This window comes from Aegilops tauschii, chromosome 2 (genome assembly GCF_002575655.3).
Source record: "Aegilops tauschii subsp. strangulata cultivar AL8/78 chromosome 2, Aet v6.0, whole genome shotgun sequence".
NCBI lineage: Eukaryota > Viridiplantae > Streptophyta > Magnoliopsida > Poales > Poaceae > Aegilops > Aegilops tauschii.
The window spans coordinates 353,969,527-353,987,669 of NC_053036.3; the positions used below are offsets into that span (position 1 = coordinate 353,969,527).

An 18,143-nucleotide genomic window follows, 5' to 3' on the forward strand; every position below is an offset into this window, starting at 1 on the left:
AGATCGAGTTGGAAGTGGCCTTTGGAGACGAGCACAATTACAGGGTGGAAAATTTGACCTTTGAGGTGGTCAAGATAAGAAGCCCGTATCATGCCATATTTGGGCGGCCGGCTTACGCCAAGTTCATGGCACGGCCATGTTACGTATATCTGCAACTCAAGATGTCGGGTCTTAATGGGACCATTACGGTTCATGGCAGTCGGAAGGTGGCCTTGGAGTGTGAGGAAGGCGATGCAGCTTATGCAGAATCTGTTTGTGCAACAGAGGAGTTAAAATTCTACAAGGACAACGTTGACCCAACAGATATTACCTCTCTGAAAAAGCCAACTACGGAGCATGAGCCGGCAATGAAATTTAAGTCGGCTGATGAGACTAAACTTGTTGATTTCGTTCCAGGTGATTCATCTCAGCAGTTTAGCATCAGTGCCAATCTGGATCCAAAATAGGAAAGCGCGCTCATCGAGTTCATCCGTGAGAATAGGGACATTTTTGCATGGAAGCCTTCTGACATGCCAGGTGTACCTAGAGAACTCGCTGAGCACACTCTCAATGTTGATCCGAAATTTAAGCCGGTCAGGCAATTCCTTCGGCAGTTTAATGAAGAGAGGCGGAAAGCTATTGGTGAAGAGGTGGCCCGGCTCTTGGCGGCCGGGTTTATCGTTGAAGTCTTTCACCCAGAATGGTTAGCTAACCCGGTGCTCGTACTCAAGAAGAACGGCACCTGGCGGATGTGTGTGGACTACACGGACTTGAACAAGGCGTGTCCGGCTGATCCTTTCGCCCTTCCCCGTATTGATCAAATCATTGATGCTACGGCGGGTTGTGAGCGCCTAAGTTTCTTGGATGCTTATTCTGGATATCATCAGATTAAAATGGCAGTTAAGGACCAGGAGAAGACGGCGTTCATTACTCCCTTTGGAGCCTTCTGCTATGTGTCTATGCCCTTTGGACTCAAAAGTGCACAGGCGACTTATCAGCGTTGTGTGCAGAACTGTCTTCATAACCAGATTGGGCGCAATGTTCATGCTTATGTGGATGATATTGTGGTTAAATTCAGGAAGGAGGAAACTTTGATAGATGATCTGAGGGAAACCTTTGATAATCTCCGGGTCTACAAGATGATGCTTAACCCGGCCAAATGTGTTTTTGGTGTTCCTGCAGGCAAGCTCTGGGTTTCTTGGTTTCTAACAGAGGCATTGAAGCTAACCCGGAGAAGATCAAGGCCATCACCTCCCTGGCTAAGCCGGCGTGTATAAACGACGTCCAGCGCTTGGCGGGTCGTATCGCTGCTTTAAGCCGGTTCATAAGCCGTTTGGGTGAGAAGGCCATGCCGTTGTATCAATTGATGAAGAAAACTGATGATTTTGTTTGGAATGATGCAGCTAATACTGCTTTTGAGGATTTGAAGAGACAACTGGCCGAGCCCCCAGTCCTTGCTGCTCCGGTTGACAAGGAGCCTTTATTGCTGTATGTGGCTGCTAACACCCGAGCCGTCAGTGTGGCCGTGGTGGTGGAGCGCAAGGAAGAGGGTAAGGAGCATCCGGTTCAGAGGCCGGTTTATTATGTCAGCGAAGTACTCATTGAGTCCAAGCAGCGGTATCCGCATTGGCAGAAACTTGTTTATGGTGTGTTCATGGCAAGCCGAAAGCTTAAGCATTATTTCCAGGGTCACCCCATCACTGTGGTCAGCTCTGCCCCCCTTGGAGATATCATACAGAACAGGGAGGCCACAGGGAGAGTGGCTAAGTGGGCTATAGAGCTTGGACCTCATGGTCTGAAGTATGTGCCACGCACTGCTGTTAAATCTCAGGCTTTGGTGGATTTCATCAATGATTGGACAGAGCTACAAGTGCCTGAACAAAAGCCGGATAACACATATTGGACTATTCACTTCGATGGGTCCAGGCAATTGGAGGGCTCGGGGGCTGGAGTTGTATTGGCTTCCCCTAAAGGTGACAAGTTCCATTATGTGATACAATTGATGTTTCCTTGCACTAACAATGCGGCTGAGTATGAGGCCTTGCTCCACGGTCTTCGGATGGCTAAGGAGATGAATTTGAGCCGAGTAAGGTGCTTTGGCGACTCAGACTTGGTGGCTCAACAAGTATCAGGAAAGTGGGACTCCAAGGACCCTCTCATGGAGGCTTATCGCCGTGAGGTTGATGCCATTGCTGGACACTTTCAGGGTTATCAACTAGAGCACATTGATCGCAGGAAGAACGAGGCGGCTGATGCTTTAAGCCGGCTCGGCTCTCAGCGAAAACCGGTGCCGCCTAATACTTTCCTGGACATCTTGCATAACCCTTCTGTTAAATTGCCTACAGAGGAGGACTTGGCTGTCCCTGACCCGGAGGCACGACTGGTGGCGGCTCTCCACATCATCCCGGACTGGACATTGCCCTATCTGGCTTACATGACCCGGGGAGATTTGCCTGAGGATGAGACTTTGGCCAGACAAATAACCCGGCGGTCTAAGTCAATGGTTGTTATCAATGGTGAGTTGCATCGCCACAGTGTTACGGGAGCGTTCCAGCGCTGTGTCTCCCCTGAGGAAGGTCAAGAGATCTTGCGTGAGATTCATGAAGGAGATTGCGGCCATCATGCCGGCTCAAAGTCTCTTGTGGCCAAGGCTTTTCGTCATGGTTTTTATTGGCTGACGGCACATGCTGATGCGGAGGACTTGGTCAGTAAATGTGATGGTTGCCAAAGGTTCTCGCGACGGGCTCATGTGCCGGCTCAGGAGCTGAGGATGATCCCAATTACTTGGCCCTTTGCGGTCTGGGGGCTTGATATGGTTGGGCCTTTTAAAAGGTCCAAGGATAAGAAGACCCACCTCTTGGTGGCAGTTGACAAATTTACCAAGTGGGTTGAGGCGGAGCCAATTAGCAAGTGTGATGCAGCCACGGCAGTTCAGTTTATGAAAAAGGTGATCTTTCGTTTTGGCTTTCCACACAGCATTATAACTCACAATGGTACCAACCTATCCAAAGGCGCCATGGAGGAGTTTTGTCAACGAGAGCATATTCGACTTGATGTTTCATCAGTGGCTCATCCTCAATCCAATGGTCAAGCTGAGAGGGCTAATCAGGAGATTCTGAAAGGCATCAAACCCTGGCTTTTGGTCCCTTTACAACGGACGCCGGGTTGTTGGGTGGAGGAGTTGCCCTCCGTGTTATGGAGCATCAACACTACTCCTAACAGGTCTACAGGTTTCACGCCTTTCTTCATGGTTTATGGGGCAGAAGCAGTCCTCCCCAGTGGCATCCGTCATGACTCGCCTCGAGTGGCGGCTTATGTTGAAGCGGATAATGAACAGGCACGCCAAGATGCTCTTGACTTGTTGGACGAACAGCGTGATGTGGCAGCAGCTCGCTCAGCGATTTACCAACAAGACCTGCGCCGTTATCATAGTCGCCGGGTTAAAACCCGGGTCTTCCAGGAAGGCGATCTCGTGCTCCGGCTCATCCAAGATCAAACAGATGCGCACAAACTATCCCCGCCTTGGGAAGGGCCTTTTGTGGTCAGCAAGAACTTGCACAACGGGTCATATTACCTCATTGACATTCGGGAGCACAAAGATTCACGTAAGTCGGAGGAGGAGACCCGTCGGCCGTGGAACATAGCTCAGCTTCGGCCTTATTACACTTGAGCCACCGGCTCTCATAATGTACAGATTCCTCTAAGCCATGTATATATAATGATAAGCAATAAAGCAGGACCTCTGTCCTTTTTTCTCCTCCAAAGATAAATGTGTTGCTTTCATTACAAGGTCATGTGATAAATTGAAGGAGGATCCGGCTTATGATCGTATTCGAATCTAGCCATACACAATATGGTCACTTGGGGGCTTCCTGTTCAAACATAGGTCGTATTCGAACCAAAGAGAACATAGTTGTCGATACCCATTTGATTGGCGAAGTGCCGAGCTCATTGGGGAGTTTTCTTTGATCATATTTGAATCATAGTGTAACCTCTTTGGGAACCGACGTGGATCGTATTCGAATCAGCGTCGTTAAACAACTCCTGAAGTCATTTGGGGGCTTCCTGTTCAAACATGGGTCGTATTCGAACCAAAGAGAACATAGCTATCGGTACCCTCTTGATTGGCATCGCCACACCCACTGGGGGCTATATGATCGCATTCGAATCTTAGCATAACCCCTTTGGGACGGGTCTCTGGTCGTATTCGAACCGGAAGCCCCTAAGTTTTTCTGATTTATAGCAAGTTCTTCTGATTATTTCAAGTATGCACGGCGGGTCTTACGTTGCCGGCTTAACTTTGACTTACAGTACTAGTCAAACACAATCGGCGTTCTTAAGACTGGTAAACCGGAATTGAGGTACCAACCTTATTACCCGGGTTATATAAGCCGGCAGTGTGCTTGCAGGCCGGTAAGTGCGTTATCACGGGTATATCAAAGACATAATTGAGGACCAGTCTTTTTTGATCATCTTCCGGGTTATATGTCTAAAATTACGATTCTCAGCGCGGTAAGCCGCCTAGAGACTTGTGATTTGTCTTTCTATGCAGGATAGTTAAAGACAACTATTTGAGATTAAGGAAAATGAATGATCAATTGTGACCTGGAGAGGTATAAAGGAGACAATTTAAATGGACTTCAGCATTCAACGCGTGCACGATGGCACGGCAAAGTTAAAGTGTTGGTCCTACTCTATTACAAGACTCATCAAGTCCAAAAGGGGTGAAGCATTGTTTAATAAGCCGTCTGCAGAGTTACGAGGCTTGCTGAGTTGAAGTCTCCGGCTCATCCCTCTCCTCTCCTCCGGCTGTTCCCAAGACCTGGAAAGTTGACGACTTCCAGTCAATGCCGCTCAGGGCTTCAAATTGGGCCTCTTCGTCAATTAACCCGGCCGGGTCAATCTCCGGGGCGAAAGTGTGCTTACGAGCCGGCGGGACTAAGCTGATAGCTTCATAATGCGGAGTGGGGATCCTCTGATTTTCTGCATTGTAACCCGGCTGGTACTTGGTCAGGTCTGTGTCGTTTCCAATAAGGGTGGCCACCGGGCGCACGATCTTCACGCAGGCTGCGAAGTCCCTTTGGTCGAAGGGTGTGCCGTCTTCCTTCAAACTGGGATAGCCGAGGGCAATGTCTGCCGGGTCTAACTCTGGAAGGAACGCCTTGGCCCGGCTCAGAGCGGCGATAGCTCCGGCTCTTGCAGAGGCCCGCCGCAGCTCTTGGACACGTTGGGGAAGAACGGCAAGCCGGCGAAGCACTTCCGCCAGGTGAGTCGGCACCTCATTGGATAGGGCCACCACCGCCAAGGCGCGCTGTGACCCGGTGTAGAGTTGCTCCACCAGGGTATACACGGCCTTCAGCTTGGTCACCACACTTTGGTTGAGGTTGGCGCTTCTGGGACCTGTTTAACAGAGTAAGATAAGTCGCTGGCAATGATGGATTATGAGACATAAAGGTTATAAACTGGACGAAAGCCGGTGGAATGACTTACCGAAGATTGCGGCAACCATCTGGGACACTTGGCGCTTTAAGCCGGAGAGTTCGGCGGTCTTCTCTGTCAGAGCCTTCTCCGCCTGTTCAGCCCGGTTCACCAGAGCGGCCTTTTCTTCGGCCCAAGCCTTCCGTTCAGCGTCAAAGTCCGTCTTCAGCTTTTCTTGCGCAGCAATACTGGACACGAATTTGGCATTGGCTTTCCGGGTCTCAGTTTCTTGCGTCTTCAGACGGGTCTTGAGATCGGCGATGTCAGCTTCAAACTTCTTGCCAGCAGCCTGCATAATGTCCGGGTTATAGTATGAACAGTTATTATACAATTTTTGAAGTCCCAAGCACTTTCCAAGCAAAGACACTTGGCACTTGGGGGCTAATGCATATCGAACGTTTCTATTTACAAATTACCGGGTCAAACGAGTAAACCGGAACTTAAGTCTACAACATATTCTATCATGAGTAGTAGACTTGGGGGCTAGAGTATGGTAAGAATAACAAGATAACTATGCAGAAAGTAAAAGGACAGAAGAGTGATACCTCTCACTTTTGCTGAATCTGGTTCACCATGGCAATCTCTAGATCTCGGCTCTTGTGCACCTGGCTGATATAGCCGAAGATGATCTCTTCGATGCTCAGATTGGCATAGTCGGACAGGTCCAGGTTGGCCCGGTGGCGCCCTAACAGCTCCTCCTTAGCGGAGCACTTGGCCAGCGCAGTAGGTCTCCCCGGCTCAACAAATTCCGTCCGGGTGATTACCACATCTGGGTCATCTGCTGGTTGAGCCGAGCTGGAGGCCTCCGGGTTAGCAGAAGCTTCTGCTATTGGCTTGTCGGTTGGAGCAGTGGCTTCAGGAGCAGAGGCAGCTGGCGGTTCTTGAGCGGCTACCTCCGGTTCAGGCAAGTCCGGCTCTTCGACCGGCTTGTTCTTCTTCGCCCTTTTGCTGAGTTTTGCCTGGGCACTGAAAAGACAAAAAGGTTAAGCACAAAAGTATAAGTAAAGACAAGTACAACATGAGATGATCATCATTACCCGGGCACGGTCTTGAAAGTCGGCAGGTTCGACTCCATAGAGTCGCCAGAAGAGGGGGAAGTTTCCTGATAATTTGAGTCAGAAGAGTTGAGCGGTTGACGTATAACACCCGCCAAAGGATGAAAAGGGTACAAGTTTGAGATCACCTCGGTCCGGCGTTTCCTCGACGCGTCAGGTAAACCGGAGGAGAGGTCAGCGTCCTTGTTGGTCCGGGTGTGCCGCCGGCTTTCATGAGTCTGTTGCTTCAAAAGAAATTGAGGGTCTTGATAAGCTAAAGGATGAGAAAATCTTACTTTCCGGGTTACCCTTCGGACTTTCAGCCTTGGCAAGGGCTCCGAGTCGGAGAAAAGTATCATTACCTCTTCAATCACCGGGTTGCTTGCTCCGGTATCATCCTGTTGATGAATAGTATTGATAAGGCGGACAAAAATAAACAACAAAAGCTTACAGGTTCAGGGGTTACCTCTGACTCGGAGCTGTCGCTTAGTTGCAGTAGCTCTGAAGCAGTAGGCCTGCTTCCCTTCTTGCGGGGAGCGGCTCTCTTGGCGGCTTTCTTGGCTTTCCTGGCCTTCTTGGCCGCCTCATGGTCATATTTGACCTTCCAGAATTTGTCATCAGCCTGAAAAATACAATGATGATTTCTTAAAGATTCAGGTGAAGAATATCTACAAAGGAAGATGAAATGTTCATATCAGCGGCTTACCGCTGGGGCTGGGTTGGTCTTGCAGAAGGGGGCTAGCCCGGTCCTCCCGCAGTCTGCCAAGCTCTCGTTCAAAAGAGCCTTGGTCATGTCCTCAGCAACGTCTTCAGGAAGATCGTTGCGGCTGTGTCTCAGGGGATCATCCTTTCGGCCCGTGTACTCACACATTAAGCCGGGGCGGCGGCTCAATGGGATCACCCGCCACGAGATCCAGACCCGGATAAGGTCAATTCCGTTGAGACCATTGCCCAGGAGAGCCTTGATCTTGTTAATGGTGGGGAGTAGAGGTTGGCGCTCCGCTTGAGTTAGCTTGTCTGACAGAGGGTGTGTTGGTTCCAGACGCGAGGGGCGAAAGCCGGGCAGCGGGCTCTCATCAGCCGGCGACGTGTCTTGGCAATAGAACCATGTCTGGTTCCAGTCTTTGGGGTGGCTTGGCGGCTCGGCGTAAGGGAAAAGGCAGTCCCTCCGTCGCTGGATAGAGATGCCACCAAGTTCCAAGCTTGGCCCGTTGGCACACTCGTTCTGACGGTTCAGGTAGAAGAGCTCTCTGAAGAGCAGCAAGCTGGGTTCTTCTCCAAGGTAGACCTCACAGAACACTTGGAAATTGCATATGTTTGACACTGAGTTGGGTCCTATGTCTTGAGGCCGCAGGTCGAAGAAATTCAGTACATCTCTGAAGAACTTTGAGCCGAGCGGTGCGAAGCCCCGGCTCATGTGATCCGCAAAAATCACTACCTCCCCGTCCTTTGGCTGTGGTCTCTCCTCTGACGGGTCAGGGGCACGGTAGGACATGACGTCCTTTTTAGGCAGGTAACCTGACTTCATGAAATCCGTTAAGGTCTCGTCGGTGACGTTGGACCTCATCCAATTGCAAGTGATGGGTGCTTTAGGAGCTTTGGGAGGCATGGTGAAAGTCGGAAGCCTATGATAAAAGGAAACATGCCCGGTTTAATTATAAGCCGGAGGAAATTTACAGTTCAGTGTTAAAGTGACGGCTTATGGAGGGGCCTAATGACATATATCTAATTATATTGGGTTATCTAAGCCGTTGGAGGTATTAAGAAGTAATTCGATTGTCTACGACCTTGTCACAGATAAGCCGGAAAATTTTATGGCGCATGGCCTCCTTTTGAGCCAGAAGGTCCTACGGCGCGTGGTTTCTTTAAACCGGAAATGTAAACCGGCATGACTCAACGGGGGCAGTTTTTTACTAAGTGTGGTGAAAACAGTTTTCACACATTGCAGTAAATAATTTGGATCAAAACGGTCGGCTAAAAGGAAAGTTTCTAGACCTAAAAACAGACGCGAGGGAAGTTCTTGGGCTCGAACGGGGCCTTTATGCAGTCAAAAGAGGTCCACTTGCATTTGAAATGAGTGCCAAACCGCCGCCGCATTGGTTCTATGCTATCTTAAGATCAAGAAGAGGCAGTAAAAGTAAAAACTACCAAGAGCTCGTGGGCGACGGCAAAGAACACGGAAGAACAGGACGAACCCTACTGCAGATCTGTTCTACAGGGCAGCCAGGACTTACAGGTGCTAGTGAGTCGCGGAGGTCGCCGCCGTTTGTCTGGACCGATTCAGGGTGATGCAACGGCCAAGGTTGACGAAGACCGGGGGCGCGACGGCGGCGGCGGAGTTCGAGCTCTCGGGCGACAGAGGAAGAAGACGAAGAAGAGAGGAGTGAATGGAGGTAATGGGCCGGGCTATTTATAAGGCCAGATTCATAAGTGGGCGCGAGAAACGAGGAGGTCACGGCGCGGTTATCTCGCCCGAGAGGCGCCTCGATTTTCGGGACGGCGGTAAAGATAAGATCCGTTGCGGATATGGTGGAGTAAAAAATGGACTTAATGGAAGATGACGTCACGGCGGATTACCCGGAGTCCGGAGGATGACGTCACGCCGGGTTATAGCATCCACGCAATTATAAGCCGGGGATTTTCTGTCGAAAGAGTTAAAGATTGACATGAGCGGCTCAAATCAATCTGGGGCCTAATGTTGAGGATATAGACCTTAGAGTCACCCGCCAGGAGGGGCTGGGTTACTCATAATGGTCATCGCCAGAGGCCCGGCGCCAAGCTTGAAGACGGTGGGCCGAAGATGGGCTTAAGACCCGGATATGGCTTAAGGCCCGTAGTTACAATCATCATTATGGTAGAACTTGTAGTATAAGGCAAGAATAGTTGAGAGTCCGAGCCGGACACTCTTATGAGCCGGCCGGGACTCTGAGAGCTGCTGGGCGTCAGCCTCCCTATATAAAGGGACGACCCGGCAGCGGTTTAGGAACGAGAAAGATCTCATCGAGAGCCAGGCATAGCAGTTAAGCTCCCTGGTCATCGAAACCCTAAGCAATACTACCTCAACTAGATGTAGGCTTTTACCTTCACTGTAAGGGGCCGAACCAGTATAAACCCTCGTGTTCCTTGTCCCGTTAACCCCTTCAAGCTTCCTAGCGGCGATGGCTCCACGATTAAGTCCTAGCTTGAGGACATCTGCCGTGACAATTCCACGACAGTATATGTGGATGATAACAGCTAGATTCAAATTAGTATACAAAAACAGATAGAAAATGGAATTCATAATATATATATATATATTAATTGTTCATTATCACAGAATATATATATATAATATCATCACATATACGTAATGATACTTAACTATTAGGTACAATGCATATAATTGAAAACGAACAATACTAAAACTAATAATCCCTCCTGGGACCAGTATTCCGGCAGCCCCTGCCAGCAGCTCCCTGGTGCGCGGCGTCTTCCCAGTGCGGAGGCAGTACACCGCCTCCACCTCGCAGCGCTTGACGTACCGATCTGCCTCTTGCTGGCGGACGAGCGCGAACGATCTTACCATTTTGTTGGGCGCCCACCGGAGCTCCTCGTCGGTGGCACGCTGGAGCTTATCGACACACCTCCACGCAGCGACGAGGCGCCCACCGCCTTTGACCTTCCTCGCGAAGTACCCGTCTTCGTACACCTCCTCCGCACGACGACGCCCCCCCCCCAAGCTCCGTCGCCTCCTTTTTCCAGGCGGCATCATGGGCTTCACAGGCCGCCAGGTACCTGGCTTCCTCCTCTGCCATCTCCTTCTTGAACGCCACTTGCCTGGCTTTCTCAGCCGGCGGCAGCGACTTCCATAGACAAAGATTGTATTGGCCCCAAAACCAATCCAAAGTTGGGAGGTCCGGCGCAACCTCGTCCGGCGGCGCATAGGGGTCCTCGTCGCTGCTATTCGAGTGAGCATCCTCGGGGGGCGGCGACTCCTCGTCGACGCGTGGGCAGACCGGCGGCGCCATGGCAGAGATTTGACAGACAGAGAGAGAGAAAGAGAGAGAGAGAGGGCGAGCGAGGGAAGGATGTAGATGAGAATGCAGGCGGGACGACGTGAGCAAGGTAGTATTTATTGGCGGCCGGGATCTAGATTGACGGGAATAGTACACACGCCGGTCGCCGGAATTTACGAGTAATGTAGTTTGAATTACACACGATTCCCGCAGCAAAATCCGTGTGTGAAACATAATAGCTGACGGTTTCCAATACAGAACCGTGTCTGATTAATGATCCCCCACTCACCTACCAAACCTCGAGCCGCGAGATAGAGTGCCAATCGTGTGAGGGCCGGTTGTCTTGCCAGATCTTTACATTTTCTTTTTTGAACACCAGATATTTACATCGTCTGATGATTTTTTAACTCACACACAAGTACACAAAAGTATGATTTTTCAAACCGTTATGGTTAGCCGTTGCATGTAGATGTAGTTTAAATTCAAATTACGGTCATTAAATGGCTAGAAAATCACTTAAATGTCTTTAAAAGGTTAAATGACCCCTGAAATTTTCCAAATTTTCACATGACAGTTGTATTAGTGCACATTAAACGTAGAAAAAAATTGAAGGCCGTAAGAGGAAGCTATCTCCCATTCGTCATCAAACATGCATTGTTCCCTCTCGGAACCACGAACCTTCTAGTGAGTTGCTCAAGTTTGTGAGGGGGGTGTGTCCAAACTTTCGTCAAACAGGCCAATATTTTTACCACATCATCTTGGTGGCATGACATTACATCAAGCAAGGTTTCATGTTTTTCTGATCATTTTTTAATTTTTTGGAATTAAAATGTCATGGCACTCCATGCATGTGCCCATGCCGTGAGACCAATATGTTTGAAAATTTCTTCTATTTTACTACACATTGAATTAACTCGCACACAAATACACAAATATGATTTTTCAAACCATTATGGTTAGCCATTGCATGTAGATGTAGTTTAAAATTGAATTACGGTCATTAAATGGCTAGAAAATCACTTACATGTCTTTAAAAGGTCAACCCCTTAGTGCAAAAGAACGTCACGTTATATTGCCCCTTATGATAGCAACCTTTATTATGCAGTCTGTCACTTTTATTCTTTGTCATCACAAGTTCGTACAACACTCAATTTGCTCTTACACTAAATGATCTAACACTTTTAGAAGTAATTTTTATTGCCTTATTGCACCGATGACAACTTACTTGAAGGATCTTGCTCAATCCTTAGGTAGGTATGGTGGACTCTTGAAAATAAGATTTGGGTTTAAGGGTTTTTGGATCCACAAGTAGTATCTCTACTTGGTGCGGAATTTTTGACTAGCAAAGATGGGGGCAAGCATCACATGTTGAAGGATCTATGACAATATAACTTCTATGTGAATATGAACAAACATAAATCATTACGTTGTCTTACTTGTCCAACGTCAACAATTATAGCATATAATATTTTTATAGGGGCTCACAATCACAAAAGATTTCCAGGATAGTGTATTTGCACGTGAAAGTTCTCTTCCTTATACTAATTATTCGTGAATTGCTTGCATGACCAAAATTATGATTGTCAAGCCTCAAAAGATTTCACTTTCTAAACCCAACATGAAGCTACTACTAGACATGATATGATATCAACTTCAGGACATTCAATTTATTCAATAATTTACTCATAGGATATAAGTGAAGCACAAGAGTAATTCCATAAAAAAGAGCTTCGTTGACAGAATGTGAGTGCCGCTTACTTAGCTTCGTTGACTCTAACTTATTTAAAAACTTTCAGATTTAAGTAATTTATTAGAACAACAAGTAAAACAAAATAAAATGACAATCCAAGGATAGCACACATCATATGAAGAAGCAAAACTAGGCTCAACCGATACTAAACGATAATTATTGAAGAAAAAAGGTGGGATGCCTACCGGGACATCCCAAAGCTTAGATGCTTGAGACTTCTTGAAATATTATCTTGAGATGCATTGGGCATCCCCAAGCTTGAGCTTTTGTGTCTCCTTAATTCTTATATCACGGTTTTCCTAAATCTGAAAAACTTCATCCACACAAAACTCAACAAGAACTCGTGAGATAAGTTAATATAAACTAATGCAAAAAACCTTATCATTCTCTACGGTAGCAAATCACTAAAATTATTATTCAACATTGCATACTAAATATCTCTACATATTTAATACTCCTATCATGCAAACAATGCAATCATAGCAGCAATCTGCCAAAACAGTACAGTCTATAAAGAATGCAAGAGTATCAATACTTATTTCTCTCCAAACATTATAAAATTCTACCACACTGTAGAAATTTATCGAAGCTTATTATGCAAAAAGTTCCAACATTTTATCACATTCTAACTTCTCTAGGGAATTTTTGCAGCAACGGTAAACTTTCTGTTTTCAAACAGCAACATATATACTTGCAAGGTAAGCATGGCAAAGGCTTTTATCTCTACTCCTAATGAAGCAATTGATAGTCTCGCTTCCAGGTTTTCTTTCCTCCCACCTCCCATGGTTTTTTTTATACCTCCTCCCACCTCACACTAAGCCACCAAGAACCGAAAAATACCTCGTACCGAGGCCCCCACCCGCCCCCGGCACTCCAGGGCTTAACCTCCGATCGCACCCAAGACGAACGAAGTAAAAAAATCTACGAAAATTAACCAGCGAAAAAAAAACCTACAAAAATTAACCAGCAAAAAAGACCTAAACCAATTGACCGCTCGTACGAGCGAGGTCTCCTGCCCTCGAGCGAGAACCACTCGCACGCACGACTATCTGCCCTCGTTCGCCGCCGCCGCCGCTCCATCCCTTCGCCGCCGGCCTCGCACATCAAAGGCGCTTCACTTGCCGCCCTCCATCGGACACGTACAGGATCCGGCGCTGAACACGTCCAGGATCCGCCGCCGAACACGTCCAGGATCCGGGGCTGATCCTGGCGAGGAGACGCCGACGAGATATAGGTATTATTTGATACAGCCATCGCATCTCATACATCATCGCATCTCATACAGGCATCACATCTCATACAGCCATCGCATGAACAGTTTACTCCTAATGTGATTGCTTTCACAGAAAAGTATGAGGCCCAACCCACATGAGAAAGCCAATGCACGTGACTGCACTTCAGTAACCTGTTACAGTGAAAGAGTAGATGCAATTTTAGATGGCTTTCACATAACTGGGGAAAAGATTCAGAAGTAGGCAAGCATGCTAACCATCAATAAGAGAAAACTGATTTCTAACTTCTAAGAGTATATAACCAGGAGATCCAGATACCTATTCTCTCAAAGCACCACTTCTTCCCATAGGCATCACACTGTATCAATGTTATGACAAAAGGGCAGTTTCAACACCCTACAGAAGAGATGGTGCAGACGCTAACGGTTAAACGCTTACAGAGGTTTATGCACAAGGAGAAAACTATGTAAATTGTGATGAAACTGCAAGTAAACTACCAAGTCAAACAAAACCGTGTGTATGCGCTTCAGGACATCCAAAATTGTATGCGCTTCAGGACATCCAAAATCGTGTGCTTCTGTTTGCAGGCATAGTGAGCGCAGAAGCATACAAGTCTGTTCAAAGCAACAGAATGTATTAGTTACTTGACAGGCCAGATGAGTTTCTGTAGTTACCTATTTTTGTTCTATCAATTCGTAAGATAATGCATCATCTCAATCTGAGAGGTGTAAATGATCATGTAATCTAATAATGGTATCGATGTTTGGCTTTGTTTGGTGACTAGAATTTTCTATTGCGGAAAGTTACTGGTCATGGTACATTAGAATCGCCAAACTGAACAGGTGGATTCAGTACATTATTGAATATACATCAGTTCCTTCTGCGCTTTTACAAATGTAGTTTTGGAAAATCACACACAAACTATTCAGTTTCTTACTCCTCATCAACCGAATGCAGTTCTGTAAGCTAACCGGATCAGCTAATGTTTTCTTTAAGTTCATTTTTGAGCGCCAACGGAGCATCACGTTTGAAGATATGGAGGCGCCAAATCTGTGCCGACCCCCTATTGGTGATGCCTCTAACGGAGCCCCTCTTGGTGACATCTCTAATGTTGATCATCATTCCCGAATGACTCCAGTGCCAATGCCAGGTAATTGCAAGCATAATTTCTTATTATTTATCACAATGAGCATACATATAGTTGATGAGGTTTTTCTACTGTTATTAAATGGCTGTAACATTTGTAGCCTCACACGACCTTACCCCGTATGGATCTCACTGCCAAAGGGTAAATCTTGCTAGCAATACCAACAAAGCAAGGAAAAAGAAACGATCAATGCGAAAAATGCCAATTGATGCCATCTTAGCGGCATCTCCACTATCGATCACTCCCCAAATGGAGTCCAGGTATAAAAATTGCACGACACAACCAAAAGGGCAATTCTTAATGTCTAATGTCTGGAGGTACTCTTCATTGGTTTTAATTGTCTTTCTACTCATTTCAGTAAAGATTGTTCCACAAGAACTATCGCAGACTGCGACATCTGACCTTAACATGACAGATACGGTTCATGATGATGGAGAACATAACAGGACCTCATCAACAGAAAAAGGGGCATTCTAAACAGAAAAGGGAGAAAAAAGAAAAGGAAAGCACATCACTCCCAGCCTAACGGTCAAACGTGTTTATGAACATGATGCATTGACGGGACAGTTAAAAGTCACAAAAGGTAAATGTGTCCCCAGTTTTGTCTGATTACATACTTGATAAATTGCTTCTTCTTAAAGTTGTTACTGCTGCTGCTGATGGATCCACTTAATGAATTAAACTAACTATTTGTTTTGGATTGTACATGAGCTATCATTGTGGTACATATACTAATTTTTTTTTGGTAGCTTTGTTTGTATGTGAACGTTCTATACATGCCATATACTATGAAAGAACAGTATGTACATGTCGTATACTTTTGTTTGTGTGTCAGACTTTCATGTCTTAGTCTGATCCTATCACTCTCCCTATATGTCGTTGAAAGACATCCATATGAACCTATATGTTGTGGAAGTGCGTACGTACTTCTCAGTTCTTATAGAGAACGGAAACTGGGTGGCATGTGTTATCAGAAGTTGTGTATAATCATTTATGGAAATATCAAAAATAAAAAATCCCATGAATTGGGAATAGGGAAATTCAAGTAGGTAGGAAGTACTGACATACCAAGTAATAATAAAGAATAGCACCACTGCAGCTACAAAATCACAATCATTTGTTCATGGATCTGAACTCAATTCACCCTGAAAAACAATTAGTCATCTTAAGTCAGACTGCATGATAGTCGGATGGGATCGAAAACAATTGACTGTCAAGGAATGTACCCGTCTGCACCTGCCTGCACCCAGCACAACCATCGCCTTCACCACTGCTGCATCGCCTCCGAACTCCTTGGTGAAGATACTGAAGCAAATAGGAGAACTACTGAGTAAGCCAAATGCAAAATCAAAGAGAGATTATCTCTACAAAGCAGATGATATGGGAAAACAGGACCAACTGCAAGGAGAGGAAAAATCACAAGTAACAGTTAAAAGCGTCTACAAATTAACAGCTACTCCCTCCGTTCCAAATTACTCGTCGCAGAAATGGATGTATCTAGAACTAAAATACATCTAGATACATCCGTACCTGCGACAAGTAATTCGGAACGGAGGGAGTAGGTACTATGGTGCTCCTAATTAACTAATAATAGGAAGATGTATAAGTATTGATCATTCATTCGTTCCTAATCAAAAGAATCTGTGTGAAAGTTTTTGAGCCATGACTTAAATTTGAACATGATAGTAGAGATTCATGCATTTTCAAAGGACATGATAAACATAACATGGAGAGAGATTATCCTATACCTAAATCAGAGGCCCATAGTCTGAAGAAATTCTCCTACACCTACCCGTCAAAAAAAAAAAATTCTCCTACACCTAAATCAGAGACCGTAGTCCTGAACAAATTGTCCGACACCTTGTATCTCAGTACAGTTGCAAACTGGGTGTTTTGATGTGAGATTCACTCAGAGTGAACTTGATATTAAGTGATCTGGTTTACTACTAAACAGTTGGATCAATGCTCAAATCTGAAGTTTGCTATGGGTGTAAAACAGAGAACAACCATGGATACTTAATTCACTCCTTGCGGCCGTACCTACCGGCGTCGTGGCGCAGACCTCCAGAGGACGGCCTCCTGCTAGCCTTGCCGATGCAGGCCTCTCCCTGTGCATCTCACCGCATCAGAATTGATTGGCGCACTTGCTCCTGTCCAAATTACACCAGTCGCTGCCGCAACCCACAAGCGCACGGCGATGAGAATTGAAACGAAGCAAACAAGCAGAGTGGGAGAAGGACGGGGCGTACACGGAGGCGGGGCCATTCCGCCGTTGTGGCGGTCTAGGAGCCCGACGGGGGCGCGGGCGACCTGTGCGCCGTGGGCAGCCGTCGGGAACGTCGAGCCGCGACGCGACCTGTTGGCGTCGAATCCCCAGCAGCGTCACCATCGCCGGCACATCCATCCCTGCCGCCGCGTCCTGCCCCCTCGATCCATCAATTTGATCTCCTCAATATAGCCGCGGAGCGAGTGCTGAAGTGTCCACTCCGGCACAGCCGAGAACGCGCGCGGTGAGATCCACCAGCACCGGTGAAGGTGAGCAGTGAGGAGGGGAGGAAGGAAGGGCATGTGGACCGAGGCGTCACGAGAGATTGAAGCAGCCTCCGTGGCGGCTGGGCGAGGCTGTGGCAGCGGATGAGAATGGGGCGAGCAGAGTGAGGGGAATGGAGTGACGGAGTGGCTTGTCGGTACGAGATTTTTTTTTAAGGGTCGGTGAGAAAATGTGCTACTGCCCAGTACAAATCCAGCTAAACTGCTAAAGCCCAGGCCAGTTTACTGGTTAAGGCTGATTGTGTCCATGGATGCCTTTAGTTTTTATTTTATCTTTTGAGCAAAGGATGCCTTTAGTTGAATAATAAAGCTCTCTATATTCCCTGCAAAAAAGCAGGTGCGGCCCATATAGGTCAAAAAGATCAATTGCCTGGTTGCCAAATATCTTTACCTATGATTTTCAAAAAATCTCTTCAAATATATACCCTTCCCTTGGTAGAGCCGCAGCGAATAGATCGTCTCCGGAGCGAGGCATCATGGGATGGGGGTCAGACGGAGAAGAGCTCATCGGCGAAGTGTCTGGAAGACTCCGCAACACCATATGGATCTCCTAGATGGTAATGGAGTGCCGGTGGACCTCGAACGACGGCGAGTCGAAGATGGCGGACGACGGGTAGAGGCCGGGAGATTGCGTTGGATGCGGAGTTGCAGGGCACCCGAGGTCACGATCTTCGGCACGGGGACGCTCTGTTTCACGACGGGTCTTGTGGACAAGGAAGTGCGGCTTCTCGTCGTCGTTGGCCAAGTGAACGGCGGTGCTCGAGTGAGCGGGCGGGCGAGACGCCCTCGGCCTCTGAAGAGGAAGAAGACGACCAGCCAGTGGGCTGGGCTATCCTGGGCCAAAAGGTAACCATGCGCTCTCTCTTTTCTTTTTCAATTCCTGTTTTATTCTTTCCAGGGGCAAAAATGTCCAATAGACGTCCAAAAAAGGTCAAAGCCCTTTGACCGGACGGAAACGACACGGAAGGGCATTTTTGT

The 18,143-nt window shown here is 47.2% G+C and overlaps 1 protein-coding gene and 1 long non-coding RNA gene across 4 annotated transcripts; both read right to left on the bottom strand.

Moving 5' to 3' along the window:
* Positions 1–4,556: 4,556 nt before the first annotated feature.
* On the bottom strand, positions 4,557–8,487 carry LOC141041683 (uncharacterized). 2 transcript variants are annotated; one of them, XM_073508570.1, is made up of 8 exons: positions 7,198–8,487; positions 6,958–7,113; positions 6,854–6,889; positions 6,641–6,730; positions 6,495–6,559; positions 6,003–6,423; positions 5,470–5,746; positions 4,557–5,379 (listed from the first exon to the last, which is right to left on the bottom strand). In XM_073508570.1, the coding sequence occupies exons 1-6, from the start codon at positions 8,098–8,100 to the stop codon at positions 6,006–6,008; spliced, it is 1,668 nt and encodes a 555-aa protein (XP_073364671.1). In that variant the 5' UTR covers positions 8,101–8,487; the 3' UTR covers positions 4,557–5,379; positions 5,470–5,746; positions 6,003–6,005. The 2 variants fall into 2 exon arrangements, with proteins under 2 accessions (XP_073364671.1, XP_073364670.1); XM_073508569.1 differs by lacking the exon at positions 4,557–5,379 and having other exon boundaries at positions 5,560–5,746; positions 6,641–6,889; positions 7,198–8,219.
* Positions 8,488–12,747: 4,260 nt separating this feature from the next.
* Positions 12,748–17,288, bottom strand: LOC109773795 (uncharacterized). Of its 2 annotated transcripts, none has more exons than XR_002235422.4 (7): positions 16,865–17,288; positions 16,660–16,786; positions 15,842–15,920; positions 15,684–15,760; positions 13,966–14,082; positions 13,787–13,864; positions 12,748–13,641 (listed from the first exon to the last, which is right to left on the bottom strand). It is a non-coding gene; the product is annotated as an uncharacterized lncRNA (long non-coding RNA). The 2 variants fall into 2 exon arrangements; XR_002235421.4 differs by having other exon boundaries at positions 16,656–16,786; positions 16,865–17,285.
* Between the last annotated feature and the right edge of the window lie 855 nt (positions 17,289–18,143).

What these genes read in the sequence shown, in the direction of transcription:
- LOC141041683 (XM_073508569.1), bottom strand. Translation starts at nt 8,100, where the DNA reads ATGCCTCCCAAAGCTCCTAAAGCACCCATCACTTGCAATTGGATGAGG. An exon ending in GCGACAGCTCCGAGTCAGAG is followed by an intron (nt 6,890 to 6,957) that starts GTAACCCCTGAA and finishes ATTCATCAACAG; the next exon opens with GATGATACCGGAGCAAGCAA. An exon ending in ACTTTCAAGACCGTGCCCGG is followed by an intron (nt 6,424 to 6,494) that starts GTAATGATGATC and finishes TTGTCTTTTCAG; the next exon opens with TGCCCAGGCAAAACTCAGCA.